This window comes from Aquarana catesbeiana, linkage group LG01 (genome assembly GCF_042186555.1).
Source record: "Aquarana catesbeiana isolate 2022-GZ linkage group LG01, ASM4218655v1, whole genome shotgun sequence".
Classification (NCBI taxonomy): Eukaryota; Metazoa; Chordata; class Amphibia; order Anura; family Ranidae; genus Aquarana; species Aquarana catesbeiana.
In genome coordinates, this window is record NC_133324.1 from 474,173,568 (window position 1) to 474,191,303 (window position 17,736).

Consider the following 17,736-nt stretch of genomic DNA (forward strand, 5'->3'; position numbering starts at 1 on the left):
GTGGTCCTCCACCTCATCAAGGGACAGCTTGTACCTTGAGGGTTATCTGGATTCCCTGTCCCTATTCTCTCCCTCCGACTCGCCCTGAGAACCGGAGGTAGCACTGTCTGGTTCCCATATAAAATGGGGTAACTGGCGCTCCCTGGCTAAGGGGGTAAGAGTCACCAGTTCTGCCTGTGCACAAGAGTCACCAGACTATTTGAACACTTTTGCCATTTTGGAGCTTCACTATTTTTCTTTTTCAACATCATTTTTTGGACAATTTTTTGGGATATTATATTGTTGGACTTGTTATGATGCACATTTTTTGATAGTGTGTGTTCAAAATTGCACCAATCACATAAGTATTATTTATACTTTGATACATAACTGATTTCTATTACTTTACCATGATTTGATACATCACTGATTTTTATTACTCTGCCATATATAGGTTTTTTATGGTACTTACAGTATTATTCACTGATTTGACCAGTCATTATTTTCTATATCGCACTGACTGATTTGATTGGATGTAGTTGCATGTCATAGGGGGTTATCATTAATGGAGCCCCCGCCACTTCCTCTGCCGATGTAGTGGCCCCAGGTCGGGAAGATGCACAGCCCCGTGCTAAAAGCGGGGTTGTACTCTGATGCAGGTGGGGGTTTAAGGGGAACCTGTAAAGCCTCAAACTGGGTTTTAAAATGATTGAAAAGTTGAGGACAACTCCTTAACTGATGCCGCTAACCCTGACTCCTGCTCAGATGCTCTTTCGTTAACCAGTGCGTCAATACAGTCCTTACATAAGACCTTTTTCCAAGCCTCCCCTAGGGTATCCCTATAGGAGGTGCACTTTCTTTTAGAGCTATGTGGGGGGAGGGGGGGGTTCTCAGAAGATTTCTAAAATACATGTAAAAACAAACACCAATCAATATCCCCACAAGACATCACATAGAGATACAACCATGGGGAGTACCTAGCCCCTCCTATAGAGTAATGGACTTGGTCTCCCCCCCCCTCTCTGCCCACCTAGAGGGGTTCCTTCCCCCCCTACAGGAACCATGATGGGGGAGGGAAATCCTAGGTATAGGAGGACCCTTCCCCAGGGTGCCCTTACCTTAGGATGGCTGGAGCTGGCATCACTGAGCGCTGTCCGAGCATCGGCTTCCGACATGCTGGTGGAGCAGCCTGTGCGGTTTATCGGCTCCTCTCCAGCTTGTGCCCGGCCCGGAACCGGAAGTCACGGGTCAAAGGAAACACATCCGCTCCCCCCGCCGGAAATGACATCACCTGCCGTCTGGCCCGCCTGGTTCCATCTGCAGCCTGTACGCTGTACAGGGGGGACTGAGATGCCTCCTGCAAACAGCCCTGTGGCTGTGAAAGAGGGCCCCCTGGACTTCCACCAGCACTCGGTGAAGCGAGGGAGGCAGACAAGATGCGGCTGGTAAGTACCCTGCCGCTGCCCTAGAGAACCCCTGTCCCTTAAGTAGGGACTGTAAAAATTACAATCCCCAGTCTCCCTGACTGTTTAGGCCTGGTTCCTAGTGCAGTGTCTCCCCACCGGGGGAAACACAAATAACTGAGGCTGGCAGGGGGAGGTGAAAATTTATGGGGGCTGGCGCAGTGTTTCCAAGGAAGCGGAGGAGCCAATGTCTCTCGATGTGGCTGTCCTGAAAGACGGGGAGGGAAAAACTGAGGGGCTCACGAGTCCTAACTATGTGATGTTAGTACAGCGATCTCCCAGCTGAGCTATTGTGTTCGGACAGGGGGACCGCCCCCCTGCTAGAACACATAAGTCAGCACTCGCAGCCATTGGTTGCCAGCACTGAACGGATGCCAGTTTTTCAGCATGCCCCAGAAGCTGCATTCTACTAAAAATCCTCCCTGTGGTGCCACCTCACAGCTGCCGGATACTGCCCATTAGCGGCTTCTGGCACTGATAACTACAGCCGCTTGTCACCTCCTTCTGCCATTCACAAAACTTCTGATATTAATTGTCCCACAATGCATCATATTCTGTGAACAGACAGTGAAATCCTGTCTTTCAGCTGCTCCACTGCTCATTTACACAAAAACAATGTGGGACAATATTAGTGGGAGATCTGTGACTTAGAAAAAAAAAATAAAATATCTTAGACCCCTTTCACACTGAGGCTCTTTTCATCGCTAAAAATAGCGACTGTAAAGCGCCTTCCCAGTGTGAAAGCCCGAGTGCTTTCACACTGGGGCGGTGCGCTTGAGGGATGGGAAAAAAGTCCTGCAGGCAGCATCTTTGGAGTGATGTATACACTTTGCCCATTGAAATGAATGGGCAGCCCTACCGAAGTGCCTGCAAAGCGCTTTCGGCAGCACCGCAACATGGGTGCTTTTAACCCTTTTTTTTCATCCGCTAGTGGCGCTTTACCGCCAATGCACCCCCGCTCCAGTGTAAGGGTACCCTTATTCCACTGGGATGTACAGCAGAATCTTCTTAAAACAGAAGTAAAGTTAAAGCACAAAACACCTCCTCTAAAATCACGTAAACATGGTCAAATTGTCCTCCACCCGCCATGTCCTTTTCATAGTGGCATCACACCATTTCAGTTTATTAGTGTGTGTGCGTGCTTATTAGTCTAGTATCTATACTCCAGTTGTGCACAGTTGAAGTCTGAAAAAGCATCGCAATATTTCACATTTTAACAACATTAGTATATGGATCAATATTTTATTACTAAAAAGGATTGTCCTCAACGTATTCTTTCTAGCCAGAGCCTATATGATGCGCTGTGTTACATTAAGGCTAGACAGAATCTTGATGTCAATTTGTTTCTTTTTTTAAGCCTATTGCCAACAGCTATGTACATAACAGAACTGCTAGAGAGAATAATCATGATAACCTCTATTTCTAATCATTCAGAATGCGGATGGATAAAAAATGTAAAACCATGCCCATACTACGTTTTTTTTCTGTGCCGTTTATGATGTATTTGGATTTCCACACCAATCAAATACAGTATATACACACACATTTGCAGATACTACTTTGTATTTTATTATTTAAATAGATATATTTAAAACAGCCAGAAAGTTTACAGTAAATGAGATTTTTATGCATTTAAATACATAATATTTCACTAGGAAATGCATGTCATTTATGTAGCCAAGGAGACCAGTACAGAAGGGCCTTGCTTTTTGGCCTCCACTATCTAAACAGCTCCCATAAGGAGAAAAAAACAAAAAAACTAACACTTTTTTTGCACCCTGCAAGGGATTGTAAGAGAGCTTACTGAATAATAAACCAAATTGTATAACAGCAAAATAATTATAGCATCCCCTTGTGATCAGCTCATGAAACAGCAAGCATGATCTTTCAACCATTTTACACAGTAAAATATTTTTGTAATATTTCAGCAATAATGATTTTTTTTAATTATTTTTTTTATACTAGACTGCTTTTTATGAAGATGAACATCACACACAGCTCACAGTCACATCTTATCCTTATCGTATAATTTGTTAAATAAATAGTTCCAAATATACAGATACAACTGTTTCAAATTATGACTGGCATATTACATATGGACTTTTAATACTGTCTTAATGAATAAGAACATGGTTTTCTTAGCATGTTAAAATGAAAGCGGAACGCATGACTGCTTGATAAAAGTGTGTTTAAATATAGGATATGCTTTCCTTTTAATGAACCCAAACAGATACAGAACATAACAAAAATAAGGAAACAAAGTAAAAACAAAAAAAACAGGTGAAAGGCTATACAGCCAAAGTAGTGAGGACGGCTGATGTACGCCAGGAATACCAGATTATAGGTACAGGGAAGGGACTATTCCATGCCAAATCCACTGGTGAAGCAACTGGCATTTTAAAGTTCCTTTCATGCTAAACTTATAACATAATTTACATTTTATTGGTGCATTGGGAGGGAACAGCTGGTACCGTGTCGGTTTTATTGGGAAGCACTGCACATTATTTTAACAGTTTTGCTTACATTTATATCAGTGTTTTCCCTAGCAAGATGTCCAACAACCATGCTGGGAAATTACACAAAAAAAAAAAATTCAGGCCCAATGTATGAAAAGGTCCTGTAAAAATGGTCTTGTTGCCCATCACAATCAGTTTCCAACTGTAATTCCAGTCTGTGTCCAAAATAAAATCATGGACACTGGTTGCTTGCTATGGGCAACTTAAATATTAACTTGTAAGCACACCTTGGGGTTGATTTACTAGAACTGGAGCAAAATCTGGTGCAGCTGTGCATGGTAGCCAATCAGCTTCTAACTTCAGCTTGATCAATTAGGCTTTGACAAAAAAATAAAAATAAAACTGAAAGCTGATTGGTTTCTATGCAGAGCTGCACCAAATTTTGCACTCTCCAGTTTTAGTAAAGCACCCCCCCCCCTTTATATATCCTATAGAGCTGACACTTAAAAGAATATATTCCTCTAGAGAGTGATTTTTATTTTATTTTTTTTATTGCAAGCCCTGTTACATCAACAGCAGAAATAAACTTCTATTCATTTGGAAGTGGTATGACCACAAAGCTCACAATCTATTGTAAACAAATGTTTTGTTTTTTTCCTCTAGTTTCAGGAAAAGTCAAAATGCTGATGTTTAAAGAAATCAGAACAAGTGGATTCCCAGTCTGGCTTTGGAAAAAATTGCATTGTGGAAGTTAAAATTTTGGTTGGTACAGGGAGACCCGTCCACTAAGGCACCCTGATGCTATCTGACAGTGGGTGGGAGAGAACTTAGTTGTCAGGACAACGTCCCTATGAGAATATAGGGAGCGAATTTCTTGTAGAGTCCCAGCTTCTTTAGGTAAACAGTCTACAAGCTCATTGCACTGGGTATCAAACCCCAGCAATCGGATCCCATAGCCATGAGGAGAGGCAATCATGCGTCCGTCTGGGCTGAAACAGAGTTCCTTAATATAGCCACGGCCCACATTAGCCTCTTCAATATAGTGGGTCAGACGCAAAGAGCATCGAGGAGAGATTGGACGTACAGGGGCTCCTTCTTGAAACTCGTAGACACAAGTCCACTGCAAGGAAAAAAAAAACAGGGAACAAATAAGGATACAAAATTCTCATCAAACCATTATATTTAGCCCCAGGGGTAGCTGTACAACACTGGTTTATTCATTATTATGGTAAGTTTCCATAAGGGTTGAGATGAATTTGCTGTTAAATAACATAATTGGACACTCAGAGTTCCACGGGTATCTACAGTATATCCCTGCACCTGCCTAACCGCAAACCTAGCTTTTGCGCTAGGCCTAGACCTGCATAGTAATCATACTGTACTAAGAGACATATGGGAGCTGTCATGCTATTCCTCTGCCTACAATACTTTGGGGTTGATTTACTAAAGGCCAGCTTCTACATTTTTCAGGCAGTGGCTGGCTGAATGAGTCCTGGGACAGCTGCAGTAAGCCTTACCATCACTGGTACGGTCCTGTTATTTATTCATTCAGCAGAAAAAAACATGAGTATGCCATGGACAGCTGCCAGAACATGACACTAGATTAGTGGGACAGCAGCAGTGACAGTAAGGCCTCCTGCACACAGAGCATTTTTACAGCTGCTTTTAGACCCCTTTCACACTGCTAGTGCAGCCCCGTCAGCGGTAAAGCGCTGCTAGTACTGTTCTAGCGGCACTTTTTACCCGCTAGTGGGGTGCTTTTAACCCTGCTAGCGGCTGAGGAAAGGGTTAAAAACACCTGCAAAGCGCCACTGCCGAAGCGCTTTGACAGAGCTGCCCACTGATTTCAATGGTAGGAGCAGTATATACACCGCTCCCGCACCGCCCCAAAGACACTGCTTGCAGGACTTTTTTTCCGGTCCTACAAGTGCACCGCCCCAGTGTGAAACCACTCAGGCTTTCACATTGGGGAGGCTTGAGGGGTTCTTTTCAGGCGCTTTACAGGTGCTATTTTTAGAGCTAAAACTCCTGAAAAGCACCTTCAGTGTGAAAGGGGTCTTAGCAGCGTCACTTTTTTTTTTTTTGCAGCTTAAAAACACCTCTCCATGTTATTCTATGTGTCCATGCACACACAGGCTTTTGGGAGCACACAGAACTGACGTTACAGCTGGTAAAAGCGGCTTAACGCTGGATACAGATGCGTTAAGCGGTTTGTTTGTTTTTTTTGACATGTCAAAATCAATGGTTCCCTATGAGAGCACACTGATTTGAATAAAAGTCGCACCACAAGTCAGATCATGATGATCCGACTTGTGGTGCGGCTTGTGTGCTGAGGATCTTGGAATGGGAACCCTCGCCAAAATGAGAAAATGATTACTCCCCCGAGCATACCAGACTGTTCAGTCTGGTATGGATTTTAAGGGGAACCCCCACGCCCAAAAAAGTGGCGTGGAATCCCCCCCAAAATCCATACCTGACCCTTATCCGAGCACGCAGCCTGGCAGGTCAGGAAAAGGAGGGGGCGACATCACAAGGGGCGGGGCCTCCGGATGACGTCAACAGCAGTATGTCGTGGACTGCTGCCACAACCTTTTGCAATTACTGGTGTTCTGCTACTCATTCATTTAATGTAAGGTGGTTATAGCAGTCCAATGCAGCAAATGTCACGACAGTTGCTCAGTCACTGAAGGGCTGGTGCCAATGAAAATGCCATGTTTCTAATGTAATTAGCACACAGAAAATCTGACGGAGCAACCTACACATATGAAACAAGGCACACTGCAATGTTTATAGGCAAACTGTCTAAGTCAGGTGTGTTACGTCTCACAATCTTCAAAGACATATTAGCATTTACTCTATTTCCCTCACAATCCGGAACACCCAACAGTATGAAGGATTGCAAACTATCCATTTGTTACAAAGTGTGAGCACTCCTGTTATAAATCATGTAATCCATCCATTCGGACATAGAAGACAAGCAGTAAAACTGGGATTCAAAAGTCATTAAAATCAACCCCAGTACTATATTTAGGAACAAATATCACACCAACAAAATGGAAACTGGGCGCTCTTACCTCTTGGTCATCAGTATTGCTAGAACAGCGAAGAAGTGTAGCCCATCCTTTAGGGTGAAGTTGCAGAGATGTAATGCAGTTGCCACGGTCTCTCTCTCCAGGAACCTCTGGTGTTAGAACCTCAAGACTGTTACGAGGGGAAGCACCTGTGCCAAATAGGACATATAAAAAAATTAAATTTCACACGTTTGGATTAAAGTTGCTAAAAAGCATAAAAGTGCAGGCTTCAGTCCTGCCGCAATAGCTGAATCCTGGGACATTCTCATTGAGCAAATCTACAATGGCTTCTGGGAATGCGGAAGCTTGCTCCATTCCTCCCACACATTTCTACTAGCTTTTCAGTCTGGAGGTCAATACAGGCTTATAACGATACCTAAAGGATGTCCACAGAATGGCAGATTCAATGATGGGACTTGATGATAAATAATCCTTCAAAATGGTTTCTCAGCCATAAAAACAGGTACCCAAAAGAAAAAAGAGGGACTGATAGTGAAGTATGCTAAGAACAAGTATTTATTGTACATAAGAGATGCATAAAAACAGACATGGAATTGATAGGAAAATACAGCAGACGCCGTTTCTGGCGTTCTTTCCACAAGACCGGAAGTAACGTCAGTCGTGCCGGAAGTTGCGTCGCGTCAATGCATTTCGCCCTCCCACAGGGCGTCATCAAAGGCGCCATCACAAAAAAAAAAAAACTCAGGAGGGGGCCACCAACTGAGACACGCGTCGCCCGAGGCTCACACAGGGGATGTTGACCGAGGCCCCGCACGGGGGGCACAGACTGAGGCCCCGCACAAGGGGCATTGGCGACCAGGTCAGCGTATCAAGACCAACAAGGTCATTAGAATGACTGGAATTCCTTCGGTATCGATCCTGCGCAAAAGCCGCGGCAGAAGCTTGAGAGGAGGAAAGGCGTAGATCAGACGATACTGGCCCCACCAGGCTACCAGAGCTTCTGTGGTGTCCGCCAGAGGATCCTGTGACCTGACCACAAACCTCGGTACCTTCCTGTTGAGTCGGGACGCCAAAAGAACTACCTCGGGAGTGCCCCATCGGACACATATCCGATGAAACACGTCACAGTGAAGGGACAACTCCCCGTGGTCCAACACCTGTTGACTGAGGTAGTCCGCCTGCCAGTTTTCCACTCCTGGAATGTGGATGGTGGAGATGGCCGGAACACAGCTACTTCCAGGGCCTGCCAACACACTTTGTTCCTCCCTGGTGATTGACATAGGCCACCGCCGTGGCACTGTCCGACTGAATCCGTACCAGGAGCCCCTGAAGTCGATCCGTCCAATGATCCAGACCGAATTTCCCAAGCTGATTGGTAGTCTGGATTTCCCCAGCATCCAGCGACCGAGCGGAGTTCAGCTCAGGCCCAGGACACCTCCCCACCCGGACAGGCTGGTATCGGTGGTGACCTCTATCCAAAACAAGAGGAGACAGGATTTGTCCTGCTGAAGAGCCAGAGAGTGAAGCCACCAGACCAAGGACCCCTTGGTGTCCTGGCTGAGCCGAATCGGATTGTCCAGAGACCCCGGACATTTGTCCCATTTCACCAGGATCTCCTTTTGCAGGAGTCTCGTATGGAACTGTGCAAACGGAATCACCTTGAAGGTAGGGACCATCAGGCCCAGTACCCGCATGCAAGTCCGCAGGGTGACCCACCTGCTGGACAGCAGTAGATGAATCGCAGCATGCAACTTCTGGAGTTTGTCCAGGGGAAGGAACACTCTGGCCAGAGCGGAATCCAGAGTCAGGCCCATATAATCCAATTTTCTGGCTGGAGTCAGAGCAGACTTCTGGTAGTTTAGAAGCCAACCGAACTGTCAGAGTCTGAATAGCGAGCTTCACGTCACCCATTAGGCTAGCAGAGGAGGTCGTCCAGGTAGCCCAGAATCGCAATCCCCCGCTGATGCAGCAACACCAGAACCGGGGCCAACACTTTTGTGACGACCTGAGGAGCGGAGGCGAGACCAAAGGGTAAACTGATAGTGCTCCTCTCCCACAGCAAAATGGAGGAAATCGCTGGTGTTGGGCACATATTGGAATGTGCAGGTAAGCATCTTTGATGTCGATAGAAGCAAAAAAAGTCCCCCTGATGAAGGGACACCACCACAGTGCGAATGGACTCCATTCTGAACCCGCACAAAGAAGTTCAGGGCCTTGAGGTCCAGAATTGGGCTACTGTGTCCTCTTTCTTTGGTACCGTGAACAGATTTGAATAAAACCCCTGAAAACATTCCGACACTGAAACTGGGACAACCACCCCCTGAGGCAACAGGTCTTGCACAGCACCACGGAGGGCTTGCAAGCGGTCTGGGAACAGATGCACATTGGAAGGGAAAAGTCTTTTCGGGGGACAAGACCGGAACTCTATCTTGTAACCGGACAGAATCACTTTGTGGGCCCACTTGTCATTTATCAAAAGAGCCACGGGCCCGGAAACCAGCGTACCTCCACCCCAGACACGGGTGAGGGCGCACCTTCATACCAAAGGGGCCTTGTCAGCGGGTCTAGAGAAACCCGCTCTCGGCTTGCCAGACCAGGGTCACTTGGAACCTCCCGAGGAAGGCTTAAAGGACTTTGAACCCTTGTCATTGGACCCTGAGGGATGAAAAAACGGTGTGTGCTGAGAAGGAAGGGCCACGTCTGCAACAAGGCTCCTTCCCCTTTTTAGGCTGTGGAAGAAAGGTACTCTTCCCCCCCCTGTGACATCCAGGGTAGCCCCAAACAGACGATCGCCTTGAAAGGGTAAATCAGCAAGAGCTTTTTTTTTTTTAAAAAGTCTGGTCCGCAGACCAACACTTAAGCCACAATACACGCCTAAGCACCACTGCTGAAACAGACAGCTTAGAGATCAAGGGAGCTGCGTCCAAGGAGGCATTGCAGACAAACTGCAGCCCCTGGACCAACTGATTCGCCAATTCAGCAAAGGTAGGGGGGAATCTGTTCACCCTCCAGATCACGGCGCAACAGCTTTTTGCCCACTCTATTAGCATTTGCGACACCAGGGTAATGGCTAAGCCTGGCCTAAGCACCGAACCCGATATAGTAAATATAGTGCGGGCCAGAGACTCCGCTTTTCTGTCAGCCGGATCTTTAAAAGCCGAAGATTCCTCTACAGAGAATCGTGGTTGCTTTGTTCAACCTAGAGACAGGGGGATCCACCACTGTGGGAGTCGTCCACTTCTCGAGGAGACTCTCCTCAAGGGGGTACCTCACAGCTAAGCGTTTAGGGACCACAAAGGGAAGTTTTGGACGTTCACAATCTTTATAGCCAAAATAGGAGGGGTAAGAAAACACTTTGGCCGTGCGAGACAGCTTGTGGGTGCCAAAGGGGACCGGCCCCTCCACCGCATCCTCCATTTTTAAAGTTTCCCGCACAGATGCAAATCAGTGCGTCTACCAGTGCCTTCTCATGCGCAGCCACAGGTGTGGAGGAATCATACTCACTGAGAAGTCTCTAGGACCGTCAGTGCGTCAAAGGATAGCTGGGACCCCGAGGGACCTGCAGCCTCTGAGAGGGGGTCCGGTTGGGAAACCTGCTCCTGAGACCCCATAGGGGATGAAGGGGGACCCATCGCACCAAGTGCAATCACTGCTATGGGACACACCCCGCGCCGGTAACACAACCAAAACACCAGGAAACCCCACAGCCTGCAGCAGAGAGAGAGGAAGCGACCCCACGACTCACCATCCTACCAGTGTAGCACCTGCTTCCTCAGGTATAGCACTGCTCACACGTGGCGTCTGAGGAAGAACAACCCACGAGTCAGCACTGGGGTAAAAGGAGGAGCTGCCACAGCTAAAACCCCGTCCAGGGCTTCACAGTAATGGCCGCCACTCCATGAGCACACCAGACCACCATATCATGGCCGCCGGCCATAGGAAAGCATGCAGACACCAAGAAAATGGCGCCGGCTAAGGCAAAATGGCCACCGGACGCGCTCATGAGGCTTTCAAGGACCCAGGAAGGATCCCTGGAGCCCAGCCAAAAGCTACATGAGGAGAGGGGATCCGGGCAACAGACCCCCAGAGGCATCCGGTGCCCCCCAGCCGGTAAGCACAGCCATGGGTGGCACGCCTGCCCCCCCTGGCCAGTACCATGTGACACCAGCCCCTAACACCGACCACCGCAGCACACTACCCCATATGAAGGGGGGTGGGGAGGATAGGGTCACCAGGAGGACCCACAAGGACCACCAACCCCAGGGAGAGGGGGTCTAAGGGAAGGAGGGGAATCCGCAGGTCCGACCCAGGGAGGGGCCTGCATCCACCCCATCCAAGGGGAGAGGGGGGACATGTACTCACCATACCAGGAACTAGGCAGTTCCTCCTCACCATCGAATCCATGATTGTAGATCTTGCGGGGAAAAAAAAAAAATTGTTTAAAAAAGAAAAATTGGCAGGACCAGAGATCCAAGCAGGGAACTAGGTCCTTACTCCTGACTAGGCAGAAAAAAAATAAAAAATGAAGGCCTATAGCAGAGAGGGGGATGTATACCACCTAGGACTGCCCATAGGCATAGCCAAGTCTTTTTTCTGCCTAGTGTCCTACTTCTGTAGGGGGCGGTATAACCCTATGGTTCTGAATAAGGAAGCACTGTGTGTGTCAATGAACGAAAGAGAAATGTCTGTGGCCACTATGTGCAGCAGCTCCTAGTATCTACCAGTACTAAGGATCAACCGATATCGTTTTTTCATTGCCGATACAAAACCGATATTTCGGCCACCTCTCCTGCCGATATTATTGGCCGATATTTTGTACATTGAATCTTTTCAGAAATAACACCAATTGTATTCAAAAATCAAGTATAAGGCCTCTTTCACACGAGGCGGGCTCCGTTTCTACGGAGCCCGCCTCGGTCCGCCGGCTCAGCGGGAGATCAGTCCGTTGATCTCCGCTGAGCCGGCGGATGACAGGTCCCTCTCTGCTCACTGAGCGGGGAGGGGCTTGTCAGGCGCCGCTGCCGCCTATGGAGGGATCGGACGAAAGCGGACAGCGTGTCCGTTTTCGTCAGATCTCACCCGATCCGATCCGCCAGCGACGGATCTGGACGTAGGGCCATACGTCTGCTTTTAGCGGATCGGACGGGGTCGGATGTCAGCGGACATGTCTCCGCTGACATCCGACGCTCCATAGGCTAACATGGATCGCCCGTTCAGGTCCGCCGTCAAAACTGACAGGCGGACCTGAACGGTCCGATCGTGTGAAAGGGGCCTTAACTGAACATGTTAATGTTTATTAAATATTAAGGGCTCGTTCTTCACACCATACCTGCATGAAAACTGATGGGAGAGAAAAAAAACACAGATTTCAAAACTGGCATCTCTGTCTGCAGTGCAAAATGGTGTGATGATAAACAAGGTCTAAAAGTAAACAACTGGGAAAAATAAAGTGCTTGAAAAACAACTTCTTAAATGGTTTTCCAAAACATAGAAAAAAGTATAATGCTAGAATGGCTAGCACCTTGTTTTGGGTGGCTGGCCTGGCTGGCACCTTGCTGTGGGTGGCTGCTGGCTGGCACCTGGATAGGGGTGGGTGGCTGCTGGCTGGCCTGGCACCTTGCTGTGGGTGGGTGGCTGCTGGCTGGCCTCAGTGGCCTGGCACCTTACTGTGGCTGGGTGGCTTTCTACTGGCTAGATGCCATGTCCGTCCGTCCGAGTGTTGATGCGAGGCGAGGGAGGCTGTCAGACTCATAGTTACATAGTAGGTGAGGTTGAAAAAAGACACAAGTCCATCAAGTCCAACCTATGTGTGTGATTATGTGTCAATATTACATTATATATCCCTGTATGTTGCGGTCATTCAGGTGAGTATCTAATAGTTTCTTGAAGCTATCAATGCTCCCCGCTGAGACCACCGCCCGTGGAAGGGAATTCCACATCCTTGCCGCTCTTACAGTAAAGAACCCTCTACGTAGTTTAAGGTTAAACCTCTTTTCTTCTAATTGTAATGAGTGGCCACGAGTCTTATTAAACTCTCTTCTGCGAAAAAGTTTTATCCCTATTGTGGGGTCACCAGTACAGTATTTGTAAATTGAAATCATATCCCCTCTCAAGCGTCTCTTCTCCAGAGAGAATAAGTTCAGTGCTTGCAACCTTTCCTCATAACTAAGATCCTCCAGACCCTTTATTAGCTTTGTTGCCCTTCTTTGTACTCACTCCATTTCCAGTACATCCTTCCTGAGGACTGGTGCCCAGAACTGGACAGCATACACCAGGTGCGGACGGACCAAAACCTTGTAGAGTGGGAGAATTATCGTTTTATCTCTTGCATTGATCCCCCTTTTAATGCATGCCAATATTCTGTTTGCTTTATTAGCAGCAGCTTGGCATTTCATGCCATTGCTGAGCCTATCATCTACTAGGACCCCTAGGTCCTTTTCCATCCTAGATTCCCCCAGAGGTTCTCCCCCCAGTGTATAGATTGCATTCATATTTTTGCCACCCAAATGCATTATTTTACATTTTTCTACATTGAACCTCATTTGCCATGTAGTCGCCCACCCCATTAATTTGTTCAGGTCTTTTTGTAAGGTTTCCACATCCTGCGGAGAAGTTATTGCCCTGCTTAGCTTAGCATCGTCTGCAAATACAGAGATTGAACTGTTTATACCATCCTCCAGGTCGTTTATGAACAAATTAAATAGGATTGGTCCCAGCACAGAACCCTGGGGAACCCCACTACCCACCCCTGACCATTCTAAGTACTCCCCATTTATCACCACCCTCTGAACTCGCCCTTGTAGCCAGTTTTCAATCCATGTACTCACCCTATGGTCCATGCCAACGGACCTTATTTTGTACAGTAAACGTTTATGGGGAACTGTGTCAAATGCTTTTGCAAAATCCAGATACACCACGTCTACGGGCCTTCCTTTATCTAGATGGCAACTCACCTCCTCATAGAAGGTTAATAGATTGGTTTGGCAAGAACGATTCTTCATGAATCCATGCTGATTACTGCTAATGATATCGTTCTTATTACTAAAATCTTGTATATAGTCCCTTATCATCCCCTCCAAGAGTTTACATACTATTGATGTTAGGCTAACTGGTCTGTAATTCCCAGGGATGTATTTTGGGCCCTTTTTAAATATTGATGCTACATTGGCTTTTCTCCAATCAGCTGGTACCATTCCAGTCAATAGACTGTCTGTAAAAATTAGGAACAACGGTCTGGCAATCACTTGACTGAGTTCCCTAAGTACCCTCGGATGCAAGCCATCTGGTCCCGGTGATTTATTAATGTTAAGTTTCTCAAGTCTAATTTTAATTCTGTCTTCTGTTAACCATACTCGATAGGCCCAGTGCGCGGAGGCGTAATGACGTTGTGTGCGAGTCCCGCGCGCCCCTGCACAATGGGTCTGCAGGCTTCTAGACCCCAAAAAGATGGTCGCTGCCCACGGAGACCAATATCGGTCTAGTTAGCAACCGATACAGATATTTGTGAAAATGCTGATATCAGCCTGCAATAATCGGCTGTACCGATAATCGGTCGATCCCTAACCAGTACTACACCAGAGTAGAGCATTTCCGATTACATTTAGTGCCATTTCTTGAACAGAAACTGAAGTCGGCACACTGAAGAATTAACACGATGATGACATTTTCAGAATAAAAGCTAGTTAAAATAACATTTTCCACTCTGTTGCCATGGATAGCAGGCTACAGGTCCAGACTCAGTGTAAACTAACAAGGAGAGATTAGGAGACAGCACAGCGATGTTCTGTCTGGCAACTTAGGAAGAGGGGGGCAGGGGCTGTGCGGGCTCTGTGTGCACTGGCTGTCACTCCAAAAGCTTAGTCTTGGTTGATCGGTGTTGTCAGATAGCTAGGCAGATGGGTGGGGCTAGCTAGCTGTCACCTACAGCTCAGCAGCCCCTGCATGGATTTAGATGTCGGGCAAGTGCTATGTGCACAGGATACCCTGGTATAACAAGCGGTCTGTTCTGGTGATAGATCTTTTTTAAAGTATTAGCACACAAACATGCCTCGTGCCAAAGAAGACACCGGCACCAGAGACATGCCTGGTACTGGAAGACATGCAAACGACAAGGCTCTGCTACAGAAGTTTGTAATGGTGGTAAGTGGTGAGAAGGAGTCCACGTAGGTTAGTTCAGGAGAGCTTGCTATGATTTTGGTTTAAAAGTACAGTTGACCTTCAACATTTTAGCATGTGATACACATATTATAATGCTGGATAGCATGTGCCTCATTCTTTTTCACAATGCTGATATGCATTAGCAAGGACAGAATTCTAAGCTACAGTGGTTATAAAAAGTCTACACACCCCTGTTAAAATGTCAGGTTTCTGTGATGTAAAAAAATTAGAAAAGTAAATCATTTCAGAACGTTTTCCACCTGTAACGTGACCTATAAACTGTACTGTAAAAATAAAATGATGAGGTTGCACAAGTGTGCACACCCTCTTATAACTGGGGATGTAGCTGTGTTCAGAATTAAGCGATCACATTTAAACTCATGTTAAATAGGAGGGAGAGTGTTTCACCGCTCAGGTGGATCCAGACCCATGTGTAAAGTTAATGTGAAGCCTTCAGAGTTGAAAAGTCCCAGGTGCTGGCTAAATGCTGAATAGAGCAAGGTATTGGATAGAAAGATCTGGATGCCGCACACTGGATAAAGTAGAAAACTTTGCTTACTCATAGCTATGAGTAAGCACTCAGTTTCGAGTGTGAAACGCGTCAGCTGATCCTGTACATCCTGTATGATTGTCTTGTACTTTTGATGGTCCTATCTCTACAATAAAGACAAGTTTTCTACTTTATCCAGTGTGCGGCATCCAGATCTTTCTATCCAATACCTTGCTCATGTTAAATAGGAGTCAGCACACACCTGCCATCATTTAAAGTGCCTCTGATTAACTCCAAATAAAAAGTTCAGCTGTTCTAGTAGGTCTTTCCTGAAATTTTCTTTGTCGCATCCTACAGCAAAAGCCTCCAAAGCATCAGAGGGATCTCATTGTTAAAAGGTATCAGTCAGGAATACCTGGGAAGTACTGGCTGTGTGACAACAATCTCTCGTATTCTTCCCATGTCTGGGCTATGGGGTAGAGTGGCAAGACTCCCAAAAGCATGTGGGAAAACGTGTTATGGTCCGATGAAACCAAGGTTGAACTTTTTGGCCATAATCCAAAAGATATGTTTGGCGCAAAAACAACACTACACATCACCAAAAGAACACCATACCCACAGTGAAGCATGGTGGTGGCAGCATCATGCTTTGGGGCTGTTTTTCTTCAGCTGTAACAGGGGCCTTAGTCAAGGTAGAGGGAATTATGAACAGTTCCAAATACCAGTCGATATTGACACAAAACCTTCAGGCTTCTTCTAGAAAGCTGAACATGAAGAGGAACTTCATCTTTCAGCATGACAACAACCCAAACCATACATCCAAATCAACAAAGGAATGGCTTCACCAGAAGAAGATTAAAGATTTGGAATGGCCCAGCCAGAAACCAGACCTGAATCCGATTGCAAATCTGTGGGGTGATCTCCAAGAGGGCTGTGCACAGAAGATGCCCTCACAATCTAACATATTTGGAGTGTTTTTGCAAAGAGTGGGCAAATATTGTCAAGATGTGCCATGCTGATAGAATCATACCCAAAAAGACTGAGTGCTGTAATAAAATTAAAAAGTGCTTCAACAAACTATTAGTTTAAGGGTGTGCACACTTATGCAACCATATTATTTTAGTTTATTTTTACTTCCCTCCACCTAAAAGGTTTTAGTTTGTTGTTCAACAGTACAGTTTATAGGTCACATTAAAAAGGTGGAAAAAGTTCTCAAATGATTTATCTTTGTATCATTTTTTAACATCATAGAAACCTGACATTTTAACAGGGGTGTGTAGACTTTTTATATCCACTGCCATTACATAGTTAGCCAGGTTGAAAAAAAATACACAAGTCCATCCAATAAAAAACAAAAAAACAAAAAACAAACATACATTCCCAAATACACTTTGAAGATTAGGGGAATAGAAGGGGGATTATAGCGGTGCCAGAGAAGGAAATAGGCATAAGATATTTCAGATAAAATTGAAAAAATACTTTATTAACAAAATTTAACGCATACAAAAAGACACAGGTTGATTAAAATCGTAGGTGCAGTTCACACATCAATTTAAAGCAAAATCAATGCAATGGAGTAGGCCTGATGGAGAAGGCCTTCAAAAACAGAAGCTCAATTCCTACATATTTCGCCAAGACATTGGCTTCTTCAGGGAATGATGTGAGCCTGTAGCAACAATAAAGATCTGAGAACCAAACACCTGGGGCGAGGCCTAACAAGGAACACCCCAGCTGGAGGCAGATCGGGCTGCACCGTATCTATGACTGCAGGGGGCATACAAGAGACAATTTAAAAACAAGTTTGTTGTCAAGGGGAGCGCCTGGGAAAAGTTGGAGGGATATACTCAAAATCAGAATGGAAGAAGTGGATGTTTGTCAAGAGGCTGTTCCGACAACAATAGCAGGCGTACCTCTAATTCCCAAATACACTGTTTTGGAAACCACAGCTTGACATTGCATGCTATTATTAAGCTTATGATCTACCAAAACCCCCAGATCCTTCTCCACTGTGAATTCCCCCAGTTGTACTCCCCCTAGTATGTATGATGCATGCATATTCTTAGTCCCCAAGTGCATAACTTTACATTTATAAACATCACACCTTTTGCCACATAGTTGCTGCCCAATTAAACAGTGCATTGAGGTCTGCTTGTAATTTG

The 17,736-nt window shown here is 46.1% G+C and overlaps 1 protein-coding gene across 1 annotated transcript in view; it reads right to left on the minus strand.

The window, feature by feature from the left end:
* Positions 1 to 4,452: 4,452 nt before the first annotated feature.
* DCAF10 (DDB1 and CUL4 associated factor 10) overlaps positions 4,453 to 17,736 on the minus strand; it is a 44,262-nt gene continuing 30,978 nt past the window's right edge. The window contains exons 6-7 of the mRNA XM_073591282.1: positions 6,973 to 7,118; positions 4,453 to 5,018 (exon numbers count right to left, since the gene is read on the minus strand). Coding sequence (XP_073447383.1) covers positions 4,650 to 5,018; positions 6,973 to 7,118 — 515 coding nt within the window. The 3' untranslated portion in view covers positions 4,453 to 4,649. The remainder of the gene's footprint in view (positions 5,019 to 6,972; positions 7,119 to 17,736) is intronic.